At 34.6% G+C, this 21,460-nt stretch overlaps 2 protein-coding genes across 3 annotated transcripts; one reads left to right on the plus strand and one right to left on the minus strand.

Annotated features, from left to right (window-relative positions):
• Positions 1-507: 507 nt before the first annotated feature.
• cactin (cactin, spliceosome C complex subunit) lies at positions 508-16,833 on the plus strand. 2 transcript variants are annotated; one of them, XM_090110604.1, is made up of 12 exons: positions 508-670; positions 754-1,083; positions 1,247-1,484; positions 1,856-2,030; positions 2,298-2,431; positions 3,548-3,700; positions 4,123-4,246; positions 8,844-8,952; positions 9,264-9,537; positions 15,483-15,706; positions 16,133-16,277; positions 16,586-16,833. In XM_090110604.1, coding segments are annotated over exons 1-12 (2,097 nt in total). In that variant the 5' UTR covers positions 508-668; the 3' UTR covers positions 16,775-16,833. The 2 variants fall into 2 exon arrangements, with proteins under 2 accessions (XP_089966730.1, XP_089966731.1); XM_090110605.1 differs by having other exon boundaries at positions 15,486-15,706.
• Positions 16,834-18,092: 1,259 nt separating this feature from the next.
• On the minus strand, positions 18,093-19,057 carry ND-30 (NADH:ubiquinone oxidoreductase core subunit S3). The gene has a single exon (XM_090111113.1). The coding sequence runs from the start codon at positions 18,939-18,941 to the stop codon at positions 18,150-18,152; it is 792 nt and encodes a 263-aa protein (XP_089967239.1). The 5' UTR covers positions 18,942-19,057; the 3' UTR covers positions 18,093-18,149.
• Positions 19,058-21,460: the final 2,403 nt, after the last annotated feature.

Below are 21,460 nucleotides of genomic sequence, written 5' to 3' on the forward strand. Positions count from 1 at the left end.
CAAATTTTTATTCAACTTGACAGCTACATTGCCAATTCAGGGTTGCCAGGTAATGAAAAACGAATTAGTTCCAAAATAATTAATTTCATCTCTTTTATGTCGTACTATACATCAGAAAAAGTATGACCAAAATTGGCATTATTAGTTACTCATTGAGAAGAAGTACCCTATATTTATGTGTAAGGTAAAAGTATATTCTATGTGTAAGGCCGCGTTTCCATCTGCAAGAAAACTTCCGCAAGAAAAGTCCGACAGTCTATCTGACAGCAACTTGCAAGTCCAAGGCCGCGTTTCCACCTGCAAGTAGACTTGCAAGCTGTTGTCAGACAGACTGTCGGACATTTCTTGCTGAAGTTTTCTTGCAGATGGAAACCCGGCCTTAGTTTCTTGCAGATGGAAAGCCGTTAGGCGGCCTAAGTCTTCTCAAGTATCTACGGCCTGTTATAGTCTGTAAGCTGTTACTGTCACTGCCATCTGACAGCAGACAGCTGTCTGTGTGCGTCATTTGTCAGTTGTATTCAGAAGATGTGATTGTTTGACGAATCGTATTATTTTTCTATCCATTTATAACCATAACGTTGATGTTATTTTAAATTTTAATACAAGACTAACAAACACAAAGTATTCTTCATGTTATGATCAAATTATAAAACGATTTAAGTGATAATATGTAAGTATAAATTCGATATTGTTGTGGGAAACGCAAAAGTTTTCGTCGAAGTTTTTGTTACTAACACTAATTGCTTCTTGTAGGTCTTCAAAGGTTGCAAGACATCGTGAAAGATCTCGCAGTAGATCTGTAGAACGCAGACGTGAACACAAAACGGGAAGTAGAGATAGATCTCGGTCAGCATCAAAGAAATCAAAACATAGATCTGTAAGTAGAGAGCGGAAAAGTAAACATAAAAAGAGTAAAAAGAAGAAAAGAGTTAGTAGCTCATCGTCCAGCAGTTCCACTAGTGACAGTGATGCTGAGGAGTTGAAGCTGCTGCAGCGGCTGGAGGCTGAGAGGATACGGTTGAAGGAAGAGAGACGCAAACAAAAAGAACAACTCAAAGCCAATGAGACTCCTGAGGAAAAGAGGTTAGTTTTAAGAAAATATTGTTTTTGAATTTAATTCATTTGATTATTAATGTAATTTTTTTTAAATAGGGCTTCATTGTTTGGTGCTTGATAACTATAATCTATGTATCTTCATAATATCTAATTAGATAATATGTGAAATATAAATAAAATATTGTTACAGAGCAAGAAGACTACGAGAGAAGCAAGAAAAAGAACGCAAAAGACGTGAGAGAATGGGCTGGGATAATGAGTACCAATGTTACACCAACCAGGACAATCCCTTTGGTGACTCAGCACTTACCAATACCTTTGTGTGGTCCAAGAAATTAGCTAAAGAGGGTGTGAAAACTGTCTCCCGAGATGAACTGGAAGCTTTGAACCGTCAGAAACAGTTGGAAAATAAGATTGAGTTAGAAAAGGTAATATTTCATCCATCAATTATTTTTATCTGAGTTCAAAATGAAAGAAATATCAATTTCATCATGCAATGTCCTTCAAAATGTGCAATAACAAGTTCTGTAAAATCCATTCAGTGATAAATTTTCTTTTTTCAACACTCCTAAAACAATGGAACTTTCGAAAACTATTTTTTTTTTTCTTTATAATCAATAATTATTATTTTTTTTAATTGAAACATCACTTCTGTCACTTGTATTTTATGCAGTAAAGGCTTCCTTATAAACACGTTATTTTTTGTGATAAATTAATTTTTTGTTTGTTAATTAAGTACTAAAACATAGAATTTTTGAAAACCTAACATATTTTTGTAATTTGTTTTTTATGTGGGCAGGTAAAACAGCGTCGCCTGGAGCGCGAGGCGGAGCGTGCGGCGCGCGAGGCGGAGGCGGCGGCGGCGGCGCGCGCGCGTGAAGCGGCGCAGTTCCACAGCTGGGCGCGACAGGAAGACGCCTTCCATCTGCACCAGGCACGGCTCAGGTCGCAGATACGGATACGCGATGGGAGAGGTGCGCTTTAGAATAATAGTATTAAAAGTAATGTTGGTTTTCTCATTTAAAGTTTACTCTTTTTGGTTAGTAAATAAAATATGTATTTCAAATGTTTGTCTTGTTTTTATAGTTATCTGATACCTTTCAAAAGGATATTTTTTTGAATAAGGCATGCTTTGATAGCAATAAATAGATCTAATATGAATTTATAAAAATAATACCGAGCAAATCTAGATATTACATACAAAAAATCACAGTTGAATTATGTTTTGATTTCAATTGCAGCGAAACCGATAGACTTGCTTGCATGGTATGTGAGTTCGGAGCAGTGTGTGGATGCTCTGGAAATGCACGAGCCCTATACATACCTTAATGGCCTGCAGGCAAATGATTTAGAAGATCTTCTGGAAGATATCAAGGTGAGTATAGGTTTAAATTTTTATACTTGCATATATTTCAGTGAAATAATTATTTTTCTAGCGATTTTAATTACTTTGAGTGTTATTTACGAATATATAGTGGGTGTAGTTTATTTCATCTAAATCACATTTAGATGAAATAATCTTTTTTTTTTTCTTAAAAAATTATTACATAACTATATAGTGATGTTTTGATGGTATTGGTTGTTATCACAGTCATAAATTGGTTGGGTGACCAAGTTATTCTTTTCGGCTTGCCCTGTGATATAACCCAAAACACGCCACTAAGCGTACGCGCAAGCACGTACAAAGTGCAACAAGGCTCTTAGCTTGCATTTTTCACAATTCAAGTTGTTTATTTTTGATCAAACCATCTTGACATGTGTAGATTTTCGCCTAGCATTAATTTAAATTGTTTGTGTAGTGTAGTTTGTTTGTATCAAGCCATAGAAGATCATTAATGTAGATCATGAATAAAAGTGGTCCCAAAATGCCTCCTTGTGGAACTCCACATTCTAAATTACATTTTCTTTGAATGTTTTCCTGTCAATCAAAAGTAATTTAATACGTTATTGTTGAGATCATGAACTTTAACCATTTTTACATTATATAATCTTTGTGTATTGTTTTTTTTTTTTAATTTTCTATGTGATACGTAATCAAAAGCCTTTCTCGAATCAAAAAAATACTGTTGAAGCTTTATATTATTTCTGTCTTTTTGTTCTGTCAATATATTTTTACAATTATAATAGTAACCTTTGTATGTGTGCACCATGATAACAGTTCTGAAGTATACTCTTGAATTCGTTGAGTCAATGGTTTTGGATAGTTTCGTCGTATCAATGTTGTTACCACCTCTTAGTATAATTTTTGCCGTATACATGTTGGAGTTAATTGTTTAAATCAGCCCCTTAAATATTCTTTGATTAAACGTTTGCTTTTTATTCACTACCTGAATGATATCCAGTCATATCGTGTCACGTAACAACGGCGTATCGTTTAAGAATAGTTAAATAAACGACGCCGTTAAATAAAACGCTAAAGCTAATTACACGGTTGCTTTAACTGGTTGTCTGCGACGTAAATATTTGGTACAATGTGTAATGTCGCGTGCAGGTATACAAGGAGCTGGAGCGCGAGGAGCAGCTCTCGTACTGGGAGGACGTGGAGACGATAGTGAGCGCGGAGCTGGGCCAGCTGCGCCGCCTCGCCGAGCCGCGCGCCGCGCGCGACGGCGTGCACCACGCGGTCGCGGCGGACGTGCAACAGGTACTGCTGCGCGAGGAGCAGCTGCCGTACTGGGAGGAGTTTCCCCCTTTTCACGACCTTTAAGACTGGATTTTAATTTAAAACCACTTACAACCTCACAGTATTAACGAAAAAAAGGCTAGGAACAGTTTTTACTGTGTGCTTTTGCAAAAGTAAAAGTAATTGCTTGAATGTAAAGTCAAATTTCAAAAAGTCGAATATCGATCTCACACTTTATTACCTACCGCAAAATTACACAATCCAAGAGCAAAATTAAAATTCATGTATGATATGTACTTGAAACGAATTTTTTATAAATTTACGAAACTTACTTTACATTCCGTTTGTAGCTTAACGTAACAAAAGTACTATAAACGACGGCAATAAAAAAAAAAAAAAACAATAAAATTTGATATTTATTCCACAATAAACTTTAACTATAGATCTTCAAAGGCAAGACCGGTGCCCAGCTAGAGGCGCTGCAGCAGCAGATCTCGCAGAAGATCAGCGGCCAGCGCGCCGGCGTCGACGTCGGCTACTGGGAGACATTATTGGCACAACTTAAAGGTAGTCTCTTGGACTAAGTCATATAGTGCGATCATAGAAATCTAAATAACAAGACACTAGAAGTCGTAAGCGTGCGTGACCTTGTCGCCACTCAGGTGATTTGCACAACACCAGTGCATTCGTCACTGTTCAGTTGCTCTGGAGACGTATGAGTGTATACATGGTGTGTTTCAGCAATTCCCATTGCGGAAATTCTTCCACAAGTTGTAATCACTACATAGTATAAAACAAAGTCGCTTTCCCTGTCCCTATGTCCCTTTGCAATGGCTTGTTGGTAATTAAAACACTTTTGTAGACTGTAGGGTGTATAATAATGTATTCACAACTGCTATTACAAGTGCACAACTGCTCTTAAACTGTAGAACCTTAGGACTATATAGTATGACGCACACATACAAAACATACATGATACGTTACACACTACATCTCCCCTCATAGAAAATAATAAAAAAAATAGTAATTAACATTTTTTTTAGCTGAATATAATGCAAATTTTTTCTTCGTTATTGGTTACATATCTTAATACCTATCATATAAACAAGTAAATAAAATCAAAATTAAAATTAAAACAATAGCATGGGTTTCCACTTATTAATAATTACTTATTTTTAAAACTCCAAAAAAGAACATTCTACACGATTACACATTGGCTTACACACTACATAGTAACTAATGCTAATAGATTAAAACAAATAATTTTAATTAACTTTTCATGTACGAAAATAATGGAAAAATTATACAATATTAGAAAATATTTAATCGTCATATCCGTATTTAAAAATGTCACAGTCCGTAATTAATTAATAGTCATATCCGAGTAAAATAATAATTATCTTTCAATAAATCTTACAATATATCCTCATAGAATACGTTTATTTATGTGCTTACAGTTTACACATCATACTTAGAAACGACATAATATTCATTATCTATAGGTATTCAATTTTCTTCATATATTTTATTCTTTATGTACTTCCTCATACGTACAATATCAAGATACACAATTTCATTTGGGGTAATCTTCCCTCTTAATATTTATCATAATTATAATTAATAACACCGTCGTGTTTTATATTATTCATCTTATTATATTCAATAATTCAAGATACAAGAAATATATTTATTTATTTATAACATTAACATTAATTCAGGCAGTTCTTTTAACACATCATTACATTATCATATATTTTATACCTTTATTCATAGGTACCATATTGTGTCCAAGTTATCTTCACGAGTGGTAGCTCGACCTAATCATGATCAGAATTAACAAGGATTTCGTGCCTGTCTTGTATCCTGGTGTACCTTGTTACTAACAATCATATTATTTCACTTTTCAATTGTAGCTCTCAGGCTTACATATTAATTTATTTTTATTTTTCATACAATATTAATTCTTATTTCTTCGAGTAATTAAATTTCACATTATTTAATTTTTGATAGGAATATAAAAGAAAAACTTAGGTGATCAAGCTAAGATTCCATCTATATCCTAATAAAAAAAAAACAATCTGAGTAATTTTTTTTTGTATTCATACAACGACAAATATTTACTTTTTCTCTTCGTCTATTATTCACAAATGTCATAAGATATTTATCATGGTAATTCATTTAATCAAATAAGAATATACTTTTACTTTAGTGTCTTTAAATCATGTTTTAAATATTGAAATATAAGTTTCATTTCAATCATTATTTATGAAATTAGTGTGACCCTCCGAATCCAAAATGATAACTTAAAAAAAAATTAAAGATTCACACTAAATTGAATTGACAAGATCGTATTTCATTACGAACATTTTATAAAATGCACAGAACGATGCATTGTGACTACCTAGTTACCTACACGGTAGCACGAAATATGAGACGAAATTACAGACGCTGCATACCATTTCCCTATTTGGTAGCGCTTTATAAAACAAACAATGAACTAATAGAATTATCTGTTACTAAGTACTTTGATTATACATAGCATAGCTATATTTATGTATAATAAATATAACATAATAATGGTTTTTGACAAAAAAAAAAATCTTTTAACTAAAATAATTAGTTACCTTACATTAATGTATGCATACACTGCTTGAACTTTAAATTTCACTTTTAGTTTTTTTTTTTTTTCACGAAATTAAACTTTTATTCCGTCGTCACTCTTGAATTTCGGGACATTCGGGATTCTGGTCAATTTGGGAAAATGTCTGCTATTCACACTGGCTGATCTCCCGGCTCCAGCTGCATCCTTCCAAATCTCCAATTTTATTTCACAATTTTTCATAAATAGATGATATTCCAAATTTCCATAGTTTTATTTTTGTTTTAAAAAAACTTTCTTCGTCAAATAAATTCTGTTCTTAATTTCCATATTCACGTTCGTCGATTTTTTTATTATATTGATAAATTTTCTATCCGGTACATTGCGATTTGCGAATACGCATAAAAATTATTTGTTTTTTTAACTTTTAAAATATTATTTTTCAAAAATGATCCATAGCTCAGTACTGCCGCGAGGCAGCACTGGCAGGGTCGCCATGCAATGGCTTGGTGGTAATGAAACACTTTTCTAGACTGTAGGGTGTATAATAATGTATTCACAACTGCTATTACAAGTGCACAACTGCTCTTAAACTGTAGAACCTTAGGACTATATAGTATGACGCACACATACAAAACATACATGATACGTTACACACTACACCTTTGTACGCTTAAATCTTTGAAACTACGCAACGGATTTTGATGCGGTTTTTTTTAATAGATAGAGTGATTCAAGAGGAAGGTTTATATGTATAATAACATCCATTAAATAGTAGAGAAGTACTGTTATTTTTGAGTTTTCTGATGGGATGTCGTAAAAAATTACATTTTTTCCGCTTACACTGCAAACGCAGGCTGAACCCTACGAGTTTTATCAAAATAATGTACTAAGTATTATACACATTGAAAAGGTCTATAGAAAAGTCCGCGATGGTATATGTCTATCTCTTATGGATAACCCACAATAACTTTTTTTTGTCATTTACTTTTTACGACAAATATTGGCTAATTTTCGATGCGATTTTAACCAATACAGCATTAATCCTTAACCAATTAAATACCTTCAATACATTGTTTATTTAATATAGATCTATATGGCCCTTTACACCGTATGATTTAAGTGAATATTTTCGAAGATATTACAGATTTAAATAATTTGGAAAATCCAAAAGTGCACGCCTCATAATTTTTATTTAATAAATATTTATTAATTATTATTTTTGTTTATTTAATAACAATTAAACCACATCGAATCAGACCCTGAAAAATGAAAGGGTTCTTTTCCTGAGCATACTCAAGCGTAAGAGAAAAAAAAAGACTCGATTAGTAAAGTATTTCGGTCGCTATCGTGTTAACAAGAAAAAGGATCCGCACATACAGACACACGGACGTCCAAGACAGAACTTTTTTAAACTGTTTTTTAACTAGTTTAAATAACAAAAATGACATCAAAAATATCATGAACGTTAAAAATAGTGTTTTTTCTTAATATGTGTGTGTATGTATTATCTTACAAGTGCAATGTATGATACATAAAGACATTTTAAGTTTGAAAAATCAGATGTTTTGCGCGAAGTGACAGTAGTACCGTAGTACCCACCTCAACGCTTCGCTTATGAGGCGTGCAAAATTGCGGGACGTAGCGTTTGCGGCGGTACCGGCCGGCCGCCCGGCTATCTATTTTATACCCGTGCGAAGCCGGAGCGGGCCGCTATGTTTTTATATACAACGTTCACAGTTTTTATGTAGTGTATTTAGTATCAGCATTGCACCCGTGCGAAGCCGGGGCGGGTCGCTAGTTATACTTATAAAGGAATAATATTTCATCGGAAAATATTTTTTTTTAGAAATAATGTCGTTTTTCCTTAAAATTATAGAATATTTACAAGTATTACGAGTGTCACCATAGTAATCGAAATAACAATGAATGACACAGTCGACCATTCTTATTATCACGTTTGTTCGTATTGGAGCAAAAAGTCTCATATACTTAGGGATGTTATTCTAAAATAAACCGTAAATTCGTGCGTTAGGATACATATTCAAAAGCTTAATTTAATAGATAAGTTAGTTTTCACTAAAATCAAGCTGTCCAATAAAAGGCATAGTTTACTTGTGTGTACTGTTTAGCTTTCGGTTTGAATGTGTTGATTTTGGCGACAGCGGTTTTCATACGAATTATGACATTATAGCACTTCTATGTGTCTTGTTATTTAGATTTCTATGAGTGCGATCTATATTATAGTTTAAACTTTTAAATACTTTGATTTATTTTTTTATTGTAAAATAGAACAAAAATAAGGTTTTGCAATGAATTTTTGAATGAAAAAATATCAGAAAATTACTATTTGAAATATTAATTTACAAATTCAATATTATGTACATTTTCAACATGCAATTTTTAAATATTTTTACATGAATTTGATAGTTTTAGTGTTAGAGCATTCAAATGAAAGAAATAAACCAGATTTAAAAAAAATAAAAAAATTCTTCGAAAGTTGAATCTCGCCGTTATCGATTTTTTTTTGTTAAAAAAATGTATAATGTAATTTAATTTCCCCAGCGCATATGGCCCGCGCGCGTCTCCGCGACCGGCACCAGGAGAACCTGCGCCGCAAGCTGCAGCTGCTCAAGAGCGAGCAGGGGGTCAAGCCGCCCACTGATCAAGCTGAGTGAGTGGATTGTGTACTTTATTTACAGCGGGATAGGGTTGATTTACAATACTATGGTTATTGGTATTATTTGAGATTGTGACTTGAGATTTGAAAATTGCTGGTAGTTGGGAGTATAATTTTGAAACAATTTGCTGGTAATGTTTTTTTTTGCGGTTGATTTAATATGAGTAGTTGTAATATATTATTTTCAATACTATGCATTTAAAATAATATTTACTATAAGGAAATAAACTGAATTGAATAAATATTATATTAAAACTCATACATATTCAATAAAATAAAAATGATTGCTTTGTCTATACTATCAGGCCTAGCACAGAAGTGAAACAAGAGGAAGCACCCGAGAAAGTGGAAAAAGCGGACAGCGAGAAAGAGGACGGGGATGAGGATGGGGATGGCGGAGATGGGGATGGTAACGAGGATGGTGGGGATGGGGATGAGTGGTGCGTGCGCGAGTACGTGCGCGGGCGCTACTCGCCGCCGCCGCTGTCGCCCGCCGCGCTCGAACCCGCCACGTTGCTCACGGAGCCCATTGATGATGCGAATAGACTGGCTTATCTCCGCGCAAGGCTCACTAGCAAGGTACGGTGACGTCATAGAGCATGTTCAATGTCGCACGTGACGTCATAGATTATGTTGTTTGAGTAAATTTTTTTTAGTGACTGACAATTTTTTTTATCTTTCACATTTAACTTTAAATTAATTACATATTATCATTTTTATACATCTTCATTGCACTATTGATGCGTGTGAGTTCAAATAATTTCATTGCGATAAATTTTAGCTTTAGAACGGAAATGTCATAATATGTATCAAAAATAATATCAAAAATTCTCGTCTACCGTCCCAAAATAATATTGACCTCATTTAAATTGTATGTATAGTCGAGCCAATTTAATAGGCAACATTTGACGTCTATCAATTTTATCTTCGAAGAGAGGTAACCTGCTTAAAAACATCGATTAAAGTGAATTAATCGATACGGATTTGAAACATTTGTAAATCGAATTTATTAATTTATGATGAGTTTTGTTCACAAGTAATCAATGCATTCGATTCTAACTCAAACTCAAACTCAAACATTTATTTATTCAATTAGACTACTTTTAGTAGCACTTTCGAATCGTCATTACATAAGTATTTTTAACATTTACCACCGATTCGGAAAGCAGTATCTATGGAGAAGAACCGGCAAGAAACTCCATAGTTGCTCTTTTAAAATTATATTGTCAATATTACATAATCTGTAACTTAAATCTAACTACATAATATATCATAATATGCCAAAGAACTGTCCTGTGGTTCTTACGCGACAACCCTCCATGGATTTTCATCTTCCATATATTCCTTAAGGGCTTGGTCTAGTAGTGCAAACAAATGCATCCTGTCATCCTATATGTAAATAATACAAATGTACTATGGGAAAGTTGCTCCACTTAATTTTTAAAAATTAAATCATTCGTATGCATAATTTAATATTCGTAATAAGTACCAGACATGACAATTTGAAACAATTTTCGTGAAAATTACACCAGGTGATTTTTTTTATCAGTACACAAAATTTGCGAATACGTTCTATTGATATCTTCAAATGCATAACTCTATACATTTTTTTCGACCTAAGTTTCTTAGTGAAAGTTGTTCAGTTTAACTAATAAAACGGATAAACAAATTTTGTATATAATAAAAAAAAATGTAATGTTAACACGTCCCCTCGCATCAAAATTCATAAATTACATATATGCATCGCGCGGAACGCCGTCCTTATATAGGAGTCAAGGAGGCGTGGTGTTGTGCGGCCCGCGTGTGCCGCAAACGGTTCAAGCCAAATCCGACTTTTGGCGCTACAGGTTACATCGCTGAATCCACTGCGGGTAACGCAACGTGTGTTCGCGGTTCTACAGAACAACGTCTATGGATAAAACTGAAAAATTAAGATTTATATGCTATTTATTTTTTAAATACATATTTTCAAAGTACAGAATTGACCCTTCTACGGATTTATTATATTATGTATAATATATATATATTTATATGGATAAACCTAATAAATATTTTGATTCTGATGCTTTATCGGTTGCACTGGATTTTTCTTTTCTTTTTTCAATCGCTTGAATGACATAGGATGGGTCCTTGATGGGCATGGAATGCTGAAGTCTCGAATCAATCAATTCTGACAGTAGGCAATTTATGTAAAATCTTGATAATGGTCCATCATTTTATTTTTTTTGCCAAAACTTATATATTCTATTTTTAACGAATGATTCACTCCAGTCCAAACAGCAAATAAGCAGACTTCTGCTTCTGCAACGTTTAGTTGTCCCTGAATTTGGAAAAAATAGTCATGATTCTTATCTATGACAAAAGTGTTATTTTTTTGCATTGTATTTCAAATATTAAATTTTTTATTTTTAACCGCATCTTCCGCATTCATCTCTTTTGCCGGAATTAGACATTTAACTTCTACTAGTCCCATTTTCCCTTCTTGATATGGGAGTGTATAAAGCAAATTTTTCTCGTTATACTTTTAAAAAGTTATTATTGTCATTTTGCTCATTAGGTAAAGTAATTTCGATATCAGTTTTAAGTTTTTTGATACCTGCAATAATAACGTCATAATCGCCTGCACATACTTATCGATTACACCCTGTATACAATCCACCATCCACATTCATAATGTTTTCCTGTCCTCCTCTCCTTTACGCTGTTCACCGATACATTTTAAATGAGTAAATCTGCTACCACTGAAGGATGTTTCATTGTGATCAGCAAATTTTCACCACTGTTGTCGATTATTTGTTTTTCATTTTTAATCAGCAATTGGGAATCATCAGTTTTGTTTTTTGCAGATTGGTGATGTACCCTAACAATACGTCGAAAAGGGAAAGCATCAACGAATTATCGTTTTCGTCCTCTTTTTTTATTCTTCGCGTCTCTGTTAAACTCAAAACTCAAACTCAAACATTTATTTATTCAATTAGACTTCTTCTAGAAGCACTTTTGAAACGTCATTAGGTACATATTTTTAACATTTACCATCGATTCGGAAAGCAGTATCTACGGAGAAGAATCGGCAAGAAACTCCATAGTTGCTCTTTTTACTTGTTACTTGTGTTTGTTTAGTTCAACACCCATTGAATTTTCTATGTTATTGCGATCTTCCATTACATCTGAGTTTTTATGATGTGATGATAATCCATTCGTTTTAATATTGGTACTTAGAGTTGGTGGACTAAACTAGAAATGGTGGACTAAATTTGTCAGCGCGTCTGTAAGATCAAAATATAAAACCAACATCCTGTATTTAAGTTACAAAATTAATAATCAAACAACATGCCGCTACGTTTAAAATGACTAGAAGAAAAAAAAACACCTCGACATATTTGGAATTTTGGAGTAAACAATTCATTTTCCCCGTATGTCCCAAGTTCAAGTTCTCAATATAATTAAATATATTTCGTATTTCTCAAACGAAAAATAAACATTTTTGGAACTTCAAAAAAAATATATATTAAGTATAAGAAAATTTATGAGCTTACTTTAGTTTAAAAGAAACATTCATCCCTTTACTGAAACCCCGTAAAATAAAGAAATTGTTGCCAATCACCTTTGTAATGTATTTGGTTTCATTAACTTTATGTTCGAAGATAATTTTTTTTTCTAGTAAGTACATAGTTACACGCATATTTTTTTCGTTTATTTTCCATATCGAAATCAAATGTTTAAAAATACGAATATTTGCACAAAACTAAGATAAAAATAATCAATTAACAAAAATATTAAATTTAATGAAGTAGAGCAACTTTCACTTCGGTATGAAGGAAAATCGAGCGTAGAGCACACGTCAGAACGCTCCGGCCCAAGGAGCGCGACTAAAGAAATTCGCTATGATTTTTCCTAATTATTTTAAATATTTTTTTAATATTTAAAGAATTATCAAAATTCAAAAAAAAAATTTTTAAAGGATTAATACTCATTGGTCTTCAACCAACTCGAATAAATTAATGGAAACAATAACTTTTAGCAGTATTTATCAATAGATTTTGTAAGGCAAAAAATGGGAAATTTAATGAATTTATAACGTTCTAATTAGGAAAATCATAAGTTTTTCGGCAATTGTATTCAGCAGTTTTTAATAACGACTATATAAGGATAATAATGTGCTGATCAGATTGTGTAAATTGTAATCGGTTGCAACGTAGTGAGTGCACAAACTTAGCTCGAAATGTCTTTGGGGGAAAGAGACTTATCTTGAAGGCCTGATTAAGGTAACATAAAGTAACTTTACAAATGTGAAAAAATTCACGCGCATTGCGTATATAACACTAATTGATAATCAAGAAAAAAAAAATCAGTTTATCATTTCATTAGCCGGGAAAAAATTGTCAAATAACTTGTTGAAAACGCAATTTTGCTAGACTGCAGCCTTAATGCTATAATAGGCTCTCTGAACTAATATATTTTTTACATAAGTTTTAAATTTAGCACTACCAAACTCTTTAATATTATGAGGAATTCTATTGTAAAAGCGTATACCTTGACCCATAAATGAATTTTTAACTTTAGCTAATCGGAAAAATGGCATTTCAATTCTATTTCTGTTCCTTGTGCCATAACAGTGTCTATCTCCTACTCTTGTGTGTACGTCGGCATTTTTGTGTACATCAAAATATTATTAAATATATACTGTGATGGTACAGTAAGGATACCAGTATTCTTAAAGAGATCTCTTAGTGAGTCCCGAGCACGTAAATTATATATAGAGCGAATGGCTCTTTTCTGTAAGATAAATATAGTTTCTATATCTGCTGCCCTGCCCCATAGTAGAATTCCATAGGACATAATACTATGAAAGTAGCTGAAATAAACCAATCTAGCTGTATCTTCATCGGTGAGATGCCTTACCTTTCGGACTGCATATGCTGCTGAACTGAGCTTACCTGCAGCGGTGTTGACATGGGCTCCCCACTGTAGTTTCTCGTCCAATGTTAACCCAAGAAATACAGTCGATTCTGTAGGGTGTAATACCTCCCCGTTCAAGGTAATATTTCTGCTCAACTTTTTAACGTTAGGTAGTAAAAATTCAACACAAGTTGTTTTTTTGGCATTTAATAATAAATTATTAGCAGTAAACCAGTCGGATATGTGTAAAAGAGTACTGTTCACTTCGTCAACATTTGGGTCATGCCTATCCACATTGAATATTAATGAGGTATCATCTGCAAACAGAACTATTTCACACCTATCCTGTAAATAATAAGGTAGATCATTGATATATACCAAGAACAAGAAGGGTCCTAAAATAGATCCTTGTGGAACACCAATGTTAATTGACGCACCGCTAGAACGTTCTCCATTAACAACTACAGTTTGTATCCTATCATGCAGGTATGAGGCTATGAGGTTCTGAGCTTGTCCTTTAATCCCATAGTGATTAAGTTTACGCAATAATGTACAATGTTCAACGCAGTCAAATGCCTTGGAGAAGTCACAAAATATCCCCAAAGCATTTTTTGAGTTTTCCCATGCCTTATATATATGTGTTAGTAGTGCAACTCCAGCATCTGTGGTTGAGCGCCCCTTTGTGAAACCAAACTGTTTGGTGTGCAGCAAATTATTAGAAGCAAAGTGACTAGTCAATTGGTTTAATATTAACTTTTCGAATACCTTACTTAATGTTGGTAAAATCGAGATAGGTCTATAGTTGTTACAGTCTTCTTGATCGCCTTTCTTAAATAGAGGTATAACTTTACTAAGCTTTAGTAAATTAGGAAATGTACCATAGTCACAACACTTATTAAATATGAAAGCTAAATTGTTTGCAATATTTTCTATTATATTATTAACTAAATTTACGGACATTCCCCAAAGATCACAAGTGTTTTTTAAATTAAGTGTCTTAAATGCTGTAACAATATCATTAGCAGTTACGTGACGCAATTGAAATAATGTACTGCACCCCGCAACATGGTCCCTCAAAAAGGTCTCTGCAAGTACTGAAGACGAGTTTAAATTATTAGTAATGCTAGCAGGGACACTACTAAAGAAATCTTCAAAAGCAAGCGCAACATCAGCATTTTTGTCAATAACCATGCCATTATGTACAAGTTTTATGGTATTACTTGATGTCAGATCTCGATTTTTAGAGTAACATCTCTGGTATTTAAAAAGAAAAAAGGTTTATTGACACAAAATTATAGCGACGTTAGTTCTTCAATTCAGAAATTGTTTATTATGTTTAGAATGGTTTATCAGTAAAATGAAATCTTAAAATTACTTGTTACGGTCATTATTATTATAAATATGTCGTTATTGAAAAAAGTTAAGCAAATGTGCAGATCTAACAGAAAGAAATATCATGTTATTCTATGTTGTCGTTACTAGGTTACGTTGTTGAATTTTGTTGAACTGTCAAATGTTGCCTATTAAAATGGCTCTACTATAGTAATATTTCTTAATACGATGCTCACTTTACAAAATAATTAGTGTCATTAAAATATTAATAACTATTATTTTCATTCACCCAGCAGACAAACAGCGCGGGCCCGCTCGCCACCGCGGCCACAGGCACGGGGGCCCTGGAAGCGGCAGCGCGCCGCGCGATGGACTCGGAGGGCCCCGAGCCGGGCCCCGGGGGCTCCGGGGGCCCCGCGGGCAGCGCGGCGCAGTTCAGCGTGGAGCACGCGCTGCCCGACCAGCCCTACCTGTGGGCGGATAAGTACAGGCCGCGGAAACCGAGATACTTTAACCGGTGAGTAATAAAATTATCTAGAATTTGTTTAGATGGGTTTATAGTAACTACTAGTTTTGAATTAATTTTAGAAACACAGAAAATTTCAAAAACATTAAATTAAATTTCTTAGAAACACATTCTAACATTAAATTTTTATAGTTTGGGACGCATTGTTGTACATTAATTTTAAAACATAAAATGGACAAATCAATTTATTTCATTTCACTGAGCTGTAAAACAAGACTTATCCTAACAATTATATTCCGATAAAAAGAAAGAAATCATTCCGATTTAACCAAAATAGGTAAGATTTTTTATTGATAGGTATTTAAAAAAACTATTAATACAAATTCACTACTACAACTCTTAAAAAACATAACTTAAACTATTCACTTCTATTCAATAAATTTCAACACATTTAATGTTGTAATCGTATGTGGGCAGTGTGCACACGGGCTTCGAGTGGAACAAGTACAACCAGACGCACTACGACATGGACAACCCGCCGCCGAAGATCGTGCAGGGCTACAAGTTCAACATCTTCTACCCCGACCTCATCGACAAGAGCGCCACGCCGCAGTTCTCGCTCGTGAGTGCACGCTTTATTATTATATGGCAATTTAATTTTGTTTTTATTTATTAGGTTGTTATCAATAGTAGTTAGGGTAGTTCGAAAATTTTCGTTAATTTTTTTTCTGAGTGGACAATGGTCCGAATGATTCAAAGTCTTGGTTTTTGTATACCTTTTAAATATTTTTTTGTAAAAATTAAATATGAGCTATGTGATATGCACTTTTGGATTTTCTTAAATTTATTTCATCTTTATTATTCTCAAGATATAGCCTGAACCGAAAAAATGTACAATAAATTTCTAACATAAGCATGTATTGTCACCAGAAACCGTGCGCGGACAATCCAGAATTCGCAGTACTCCGTTTCCACGCGGGCCCGCCGTACGAGGACATCGCGTTCAAGATCGTCAACCGCGAGTGGGAGTACTCGTACAAGCGCGGCTTTCGGTGCCACTTTCATAATAACATCTTTCAGCTGTGGTTCCACTTCAAGCGGTATAGATACAGACGTTAGATCGGTATCTAACGGTGTACAAGATGACAGATGCGATCAAAATATATGGTTTTACACTATCTGATGTTTTATTTTGCTACCCTATTTATTGTGTAATGTCAGGTATCCTGCTGATTTCTTCTTTGACAGACAGACGGACAATAAAGTGATCCTTTAAGGTTTCTTTTTTTTTCTTATATCAGTTTTAAGCCGTCAAAATTAACCGGGATAAAAACTCTGGTATAGTTGCTAGTTACATATTACTTTATATGTTGCCCCACGCTGAGCCCATGGCTAGCTACGCCCAAGGTTCATGAATTATAATAAATTAAGCTGATGTACCACTTCAAGCGGTATATAGATACCGCTATTATAACTCGGATTTTTAATTAGACAAAGTAAACTGACAGCAGCTAATGTCACTTTGTAAAATAATGTTTTCACATTTAAAGTAATAGTGAGGAATTCAGTTCTCATTCAATCAGATGAATGAACAATGAGTATGAATAGTTCATCATTTCAAACTATAAAATAACATTATTTCTAATTATAATATAAAAAGCAAAATAAGATATAAGTTACAAGTAGAGTGTAATTATAATCATTTTTTTATTTTTATTGTTACGCTGTTTACGTTATTGTTTTTGTAATTTTTTCGTTAATTGTAACTAATTACGTTGTGTTTGTTGTCATTGTTGTGTTTATTTGATGTTATATTGTTACACACTAAATATTCACTAGACGATTGATTCAATTTCATTCATTCCTGATTTTCAATCATTCACTTTGTGACAACACTATTTTTATTTCATCAAAAACTGACAACACAGTAAACGTCAGTTTACTTTATCTAATTAAAAATCCGAGTATAGAGAACAATACAATAATTTTTATATGAATAAACAGATTCTACAGTTGCATGCATATATGATTTTATATGATTGGATGTTTTACTTTGTCACCCTATTACTTATGTAATGAAGTTGTATTATAAATTCGGCTATCACTTCAAGCGTTATAGTTATAAGCTTTTCTAGCACAAAAATCTAGCTTTGCTAACCTTTACTTTATGCAAAGTGATATAAAAAATGGTTATCTATTTTATTACTATTATAAATGCTAACAAACCATATTGATTACACTTATTTAATAACAAGCTTCAAATTTACATATATTAATAAGGTTTAAACTTTTTTCTGTAGGTAACATTTATGATAAAAAAAATCATATGTTTTATTGAATTAATAAGTTTCTACTTTGCATGCAAATTAAACAAATTTTCACATTTTAAACAACCTACTTTAATTATCTGCAACCTATAATTTGATTAAAAGATCAATGAAGCCTTCACAGCATTTTATTTAATTATGACTATTATACATTTAATTTACAATATTTATTCTTTTTTGGGTTCTGTGGCACTGGTGACCTCTTCAGCAACGGGATTGCCTCGGAAGTTGGGGAACTGTTCCCACGGGGCACTCAGCTCAAACCTTCTGAACTCTTGTGCCAACTCAAGGGGCTCCACCACAACACGCTTTTGCTCATCATCATACCGCAACTCTACATAGCCACTCAGAGGGAAATCCTTTCTGAATGGGTGACCTTCGAAGCCATAATCGGTCAAAATCCTTCTTAAATCGGGATGATTTGCAAAGAATACACCATACATATCCCAGATCTCTCTCTCGTACCAGTTGGCCGCTTTGAATACTTCGTTAGCAGAATCAATGGGCGTCAGTTCATCGGTGTATGTCTTTACACGGATTCTAGCGTTGTATCTTAGAGAGAGTAGGTTGTAAATAACTTCGAATCTGTTGGGGCGGCTAGGCACGTCCATTCCGGCGATATCGACCAAGCTCGCGAACTGAGCACTGTGATGATCCTTTAAGAATTGCAGAACAGGCACTACACCTTCTGGAGGGATGAGGACTTCCAATTCGTTGCCTGCTGTAATCTGCACTTTCTGCACATATTTCGGCATACAGTCCGCCACATATTTTCCGAAATCGATTAACTGCGACTTTTGCAGGGGATCTAATTTAGCAACAGTAGGTCGCGTTTCGCCCTGAGCGACTTGGTCTGCTTTAGTCGCCACACGTTGAACGATTGGAATATGGTTGTTACTTAAAACAACTCGTCCCAAATTGCGACTCGCACCCAACGTGCGCTTAAGGATAAAGGACATCGTTCTTAATTATTTTTTATTATTCCCTTACGTAATTTTTGACTTGTTTTCGATTTCGGGTTCGATTCTCGTCGTCGGACGTCGAATCTTATTTTCTAATCAAAATGACATTTGACATTTGACAATAACCTTTCAGTGTCAGATTTTCATAAACGACACAATAACTATATTAGAGCTAGCGCGCACGAGCAACTTTGTCTCCGCAACTATTTTGTCTCTCCCATCAATTGTATGGGGAGTTGCGTCGCTACGTGCGCGCACATTCATACTAGCCCATGGGTGGAGAGACAAAATAGTTGCGGAGACAAAGTTGCTCGTGCGCGCACTGTCTTAGACAGTGCGCGCACGTAGCGACGCAACTCCCCATACAAATTGATGGGAGAGACAAAATAGTTGCGGAGACAAAGTTGCTCGTGCGCGCTAGCTCTTAGAGCGAGCGCCCACGAGCAACTTAGTTGCCCGGCAACTATTTTGTCTCTGTCGCTGTCTCCTCGCAAAGTTTTGAACGATGCGCTCACGAAAGCGACAGCAACGCAACTTTTTCTTTAAAATTTTCTGCATTTATCAACATGGATTTCGAAGAAACGGTTGTGGTCTGTGCTCTTGTCCCGCATAGTTCCCATTCCCGTGGGATTTCCGGGATAAAACCTATCCTATGTGTTAATCCAAGTTACCCTCTATATGTGTACTAAATTTCATTGTAATCGATTCAGTAGTTTATGCGTGAAAACTGAAAACCATACATACCTACAAGCCTTTCCTCTTTATAATATTAGTATAGATATGTAATCGTAATTGTAAAAAGTAAAGTAGTTTTTATTTAATACTTTTTAGTGTATTTTTCAACACGAATCAAACGAGCTCAACCTCGATAAAGTTGAGTCAATATATGTATTACTAAGTTCCTATGGCCACCTTCCGATTCCATCATCAAATCAGCTCTATCTCATAATAATGTTTCATCGCTATCCAATTTACATGCGTATACAAAATTTCAGCTCAATCGGTTTCCTGGAAATGAATCAAAGTTACTTGCTACATTTCAATTAAGTCATCGAGACCAGACAAAAATGTTTATCCGAATAAAATTTATGGGACCAATTCCACACCATTCCGCATCAAAAAAAAAAGAATCACGTAAACCGGTTCAGAAACCTCGGAGTAATCGGTGTCCATACATAAAAAAAATATACCGGCCGAATTGATAACCTCCTCCTTTTTTTTAAGTCGGTTAAAACTACAGTGTACGAGAATAAATACGTTGACATAAATAGGTATTATCGCTACGCCGGTTACGCGGCAACTGGCCGGCGGCCGTCGCCTGGCAACATTTTTGTCGCCGTGCGCGCACTTGCATTGAAACCAATAGATAGGGCGACAGTTGCGTCGCGGGCTTGTCTCCGAACCCGCGGACAAAAAAGTCTCCCGGGAGTTGCGTCGCTACGTACGCGCACTTTCATACTAGCCCATGGCTGGAGAGACAAAATAGTTGCGGAGACAAAATTGTTGCGGAGACAAAGTTGCTCGTGGGCGCTCGCTCTTAGACTCAGAGCAATAAACCTATTATTCCTCTGAGATATTAGATAATAACTAGTGGTCCGCCCCGGCTTCACCCGTGGTACATGTTTATGTTTTCTTTCCATAAGAACCATCCTCGTACTTCAAGGAATATTATAAAAAATAATTATCGAAATCGGTCCACCCGTTCACGCGTGATGCCGTGACCAAGAAAAATGGGTTTCATTTTTATATAAATAGATTACTTGCTCTGTGTGACAGACCACTTACATAAATTTACCATAGCAAAAAAACATGAAAGCTACACAATATACGATCGAAGTGGTGCAACTGAACCAACTGAAAACACTTTTACTGGAACAGTGCGCTTCATGCACAGAATGTATAATTACTTACTTGCTCTGTGGTAATAAAGTCTTCTAGATCGTGTCCCGTGCTACGACACTGTGAACACGCGGGTCGGCATATTACCCAAATTTTATACGATTTAATCACTCCTCGGTCCGAAGCGCCCTAAACTGTGATTCACCAGTCACCACTCTGTATTCGATTATTTATCTAATAAAGCTTTTTAAAACGATACACGGTAGAATTTTTTTTTCTATACGTGGCATTTACTTACGCATCTGCGCTACGCAAAACTACCCATCGAATAGTTTGCCCGTAGACAGTTGGTTTCTCTGTCTTCATGCCGCGACCGTACTGTACCTACTGTACAGTGTACTGTAAATATATCAAACACAAACAATAATTTATACTTTATCACTTTATACGAAATATTTAAAATGACCCCCCTGTTGCTTAATGCAAGTGCGAAATTAACCCGGAAATTGAGAGTAGCAGAAGAAACCATTAAAAACAATAAAAAGGGCATTCAGATGTTTAAAAAACAACTTTTTCTGGTTAATTCGCACTTGCAGCAACAGGGGGGCCATTTTAAATATTCAATTCTTTTTTTTTTTATTTCATTCAAGATCTAACGATAGTAAATGTTACCATAC

Source organism: Colias eurytheme, chromosome 16, assembly GCF_061535395.1.
Source record: "Colias eurytheme isolate Ceu_HAF_F1 chromosome 16, ilColEury1 Martin Lab GWU primary, whole genome shotgun sequence".
Taxonomy (NCBI): Eukaryota; Metazoa; Arthropoda; class Insecta; order Lepidoptera; family Pieridae; genus Colias; species Colias eurytheme.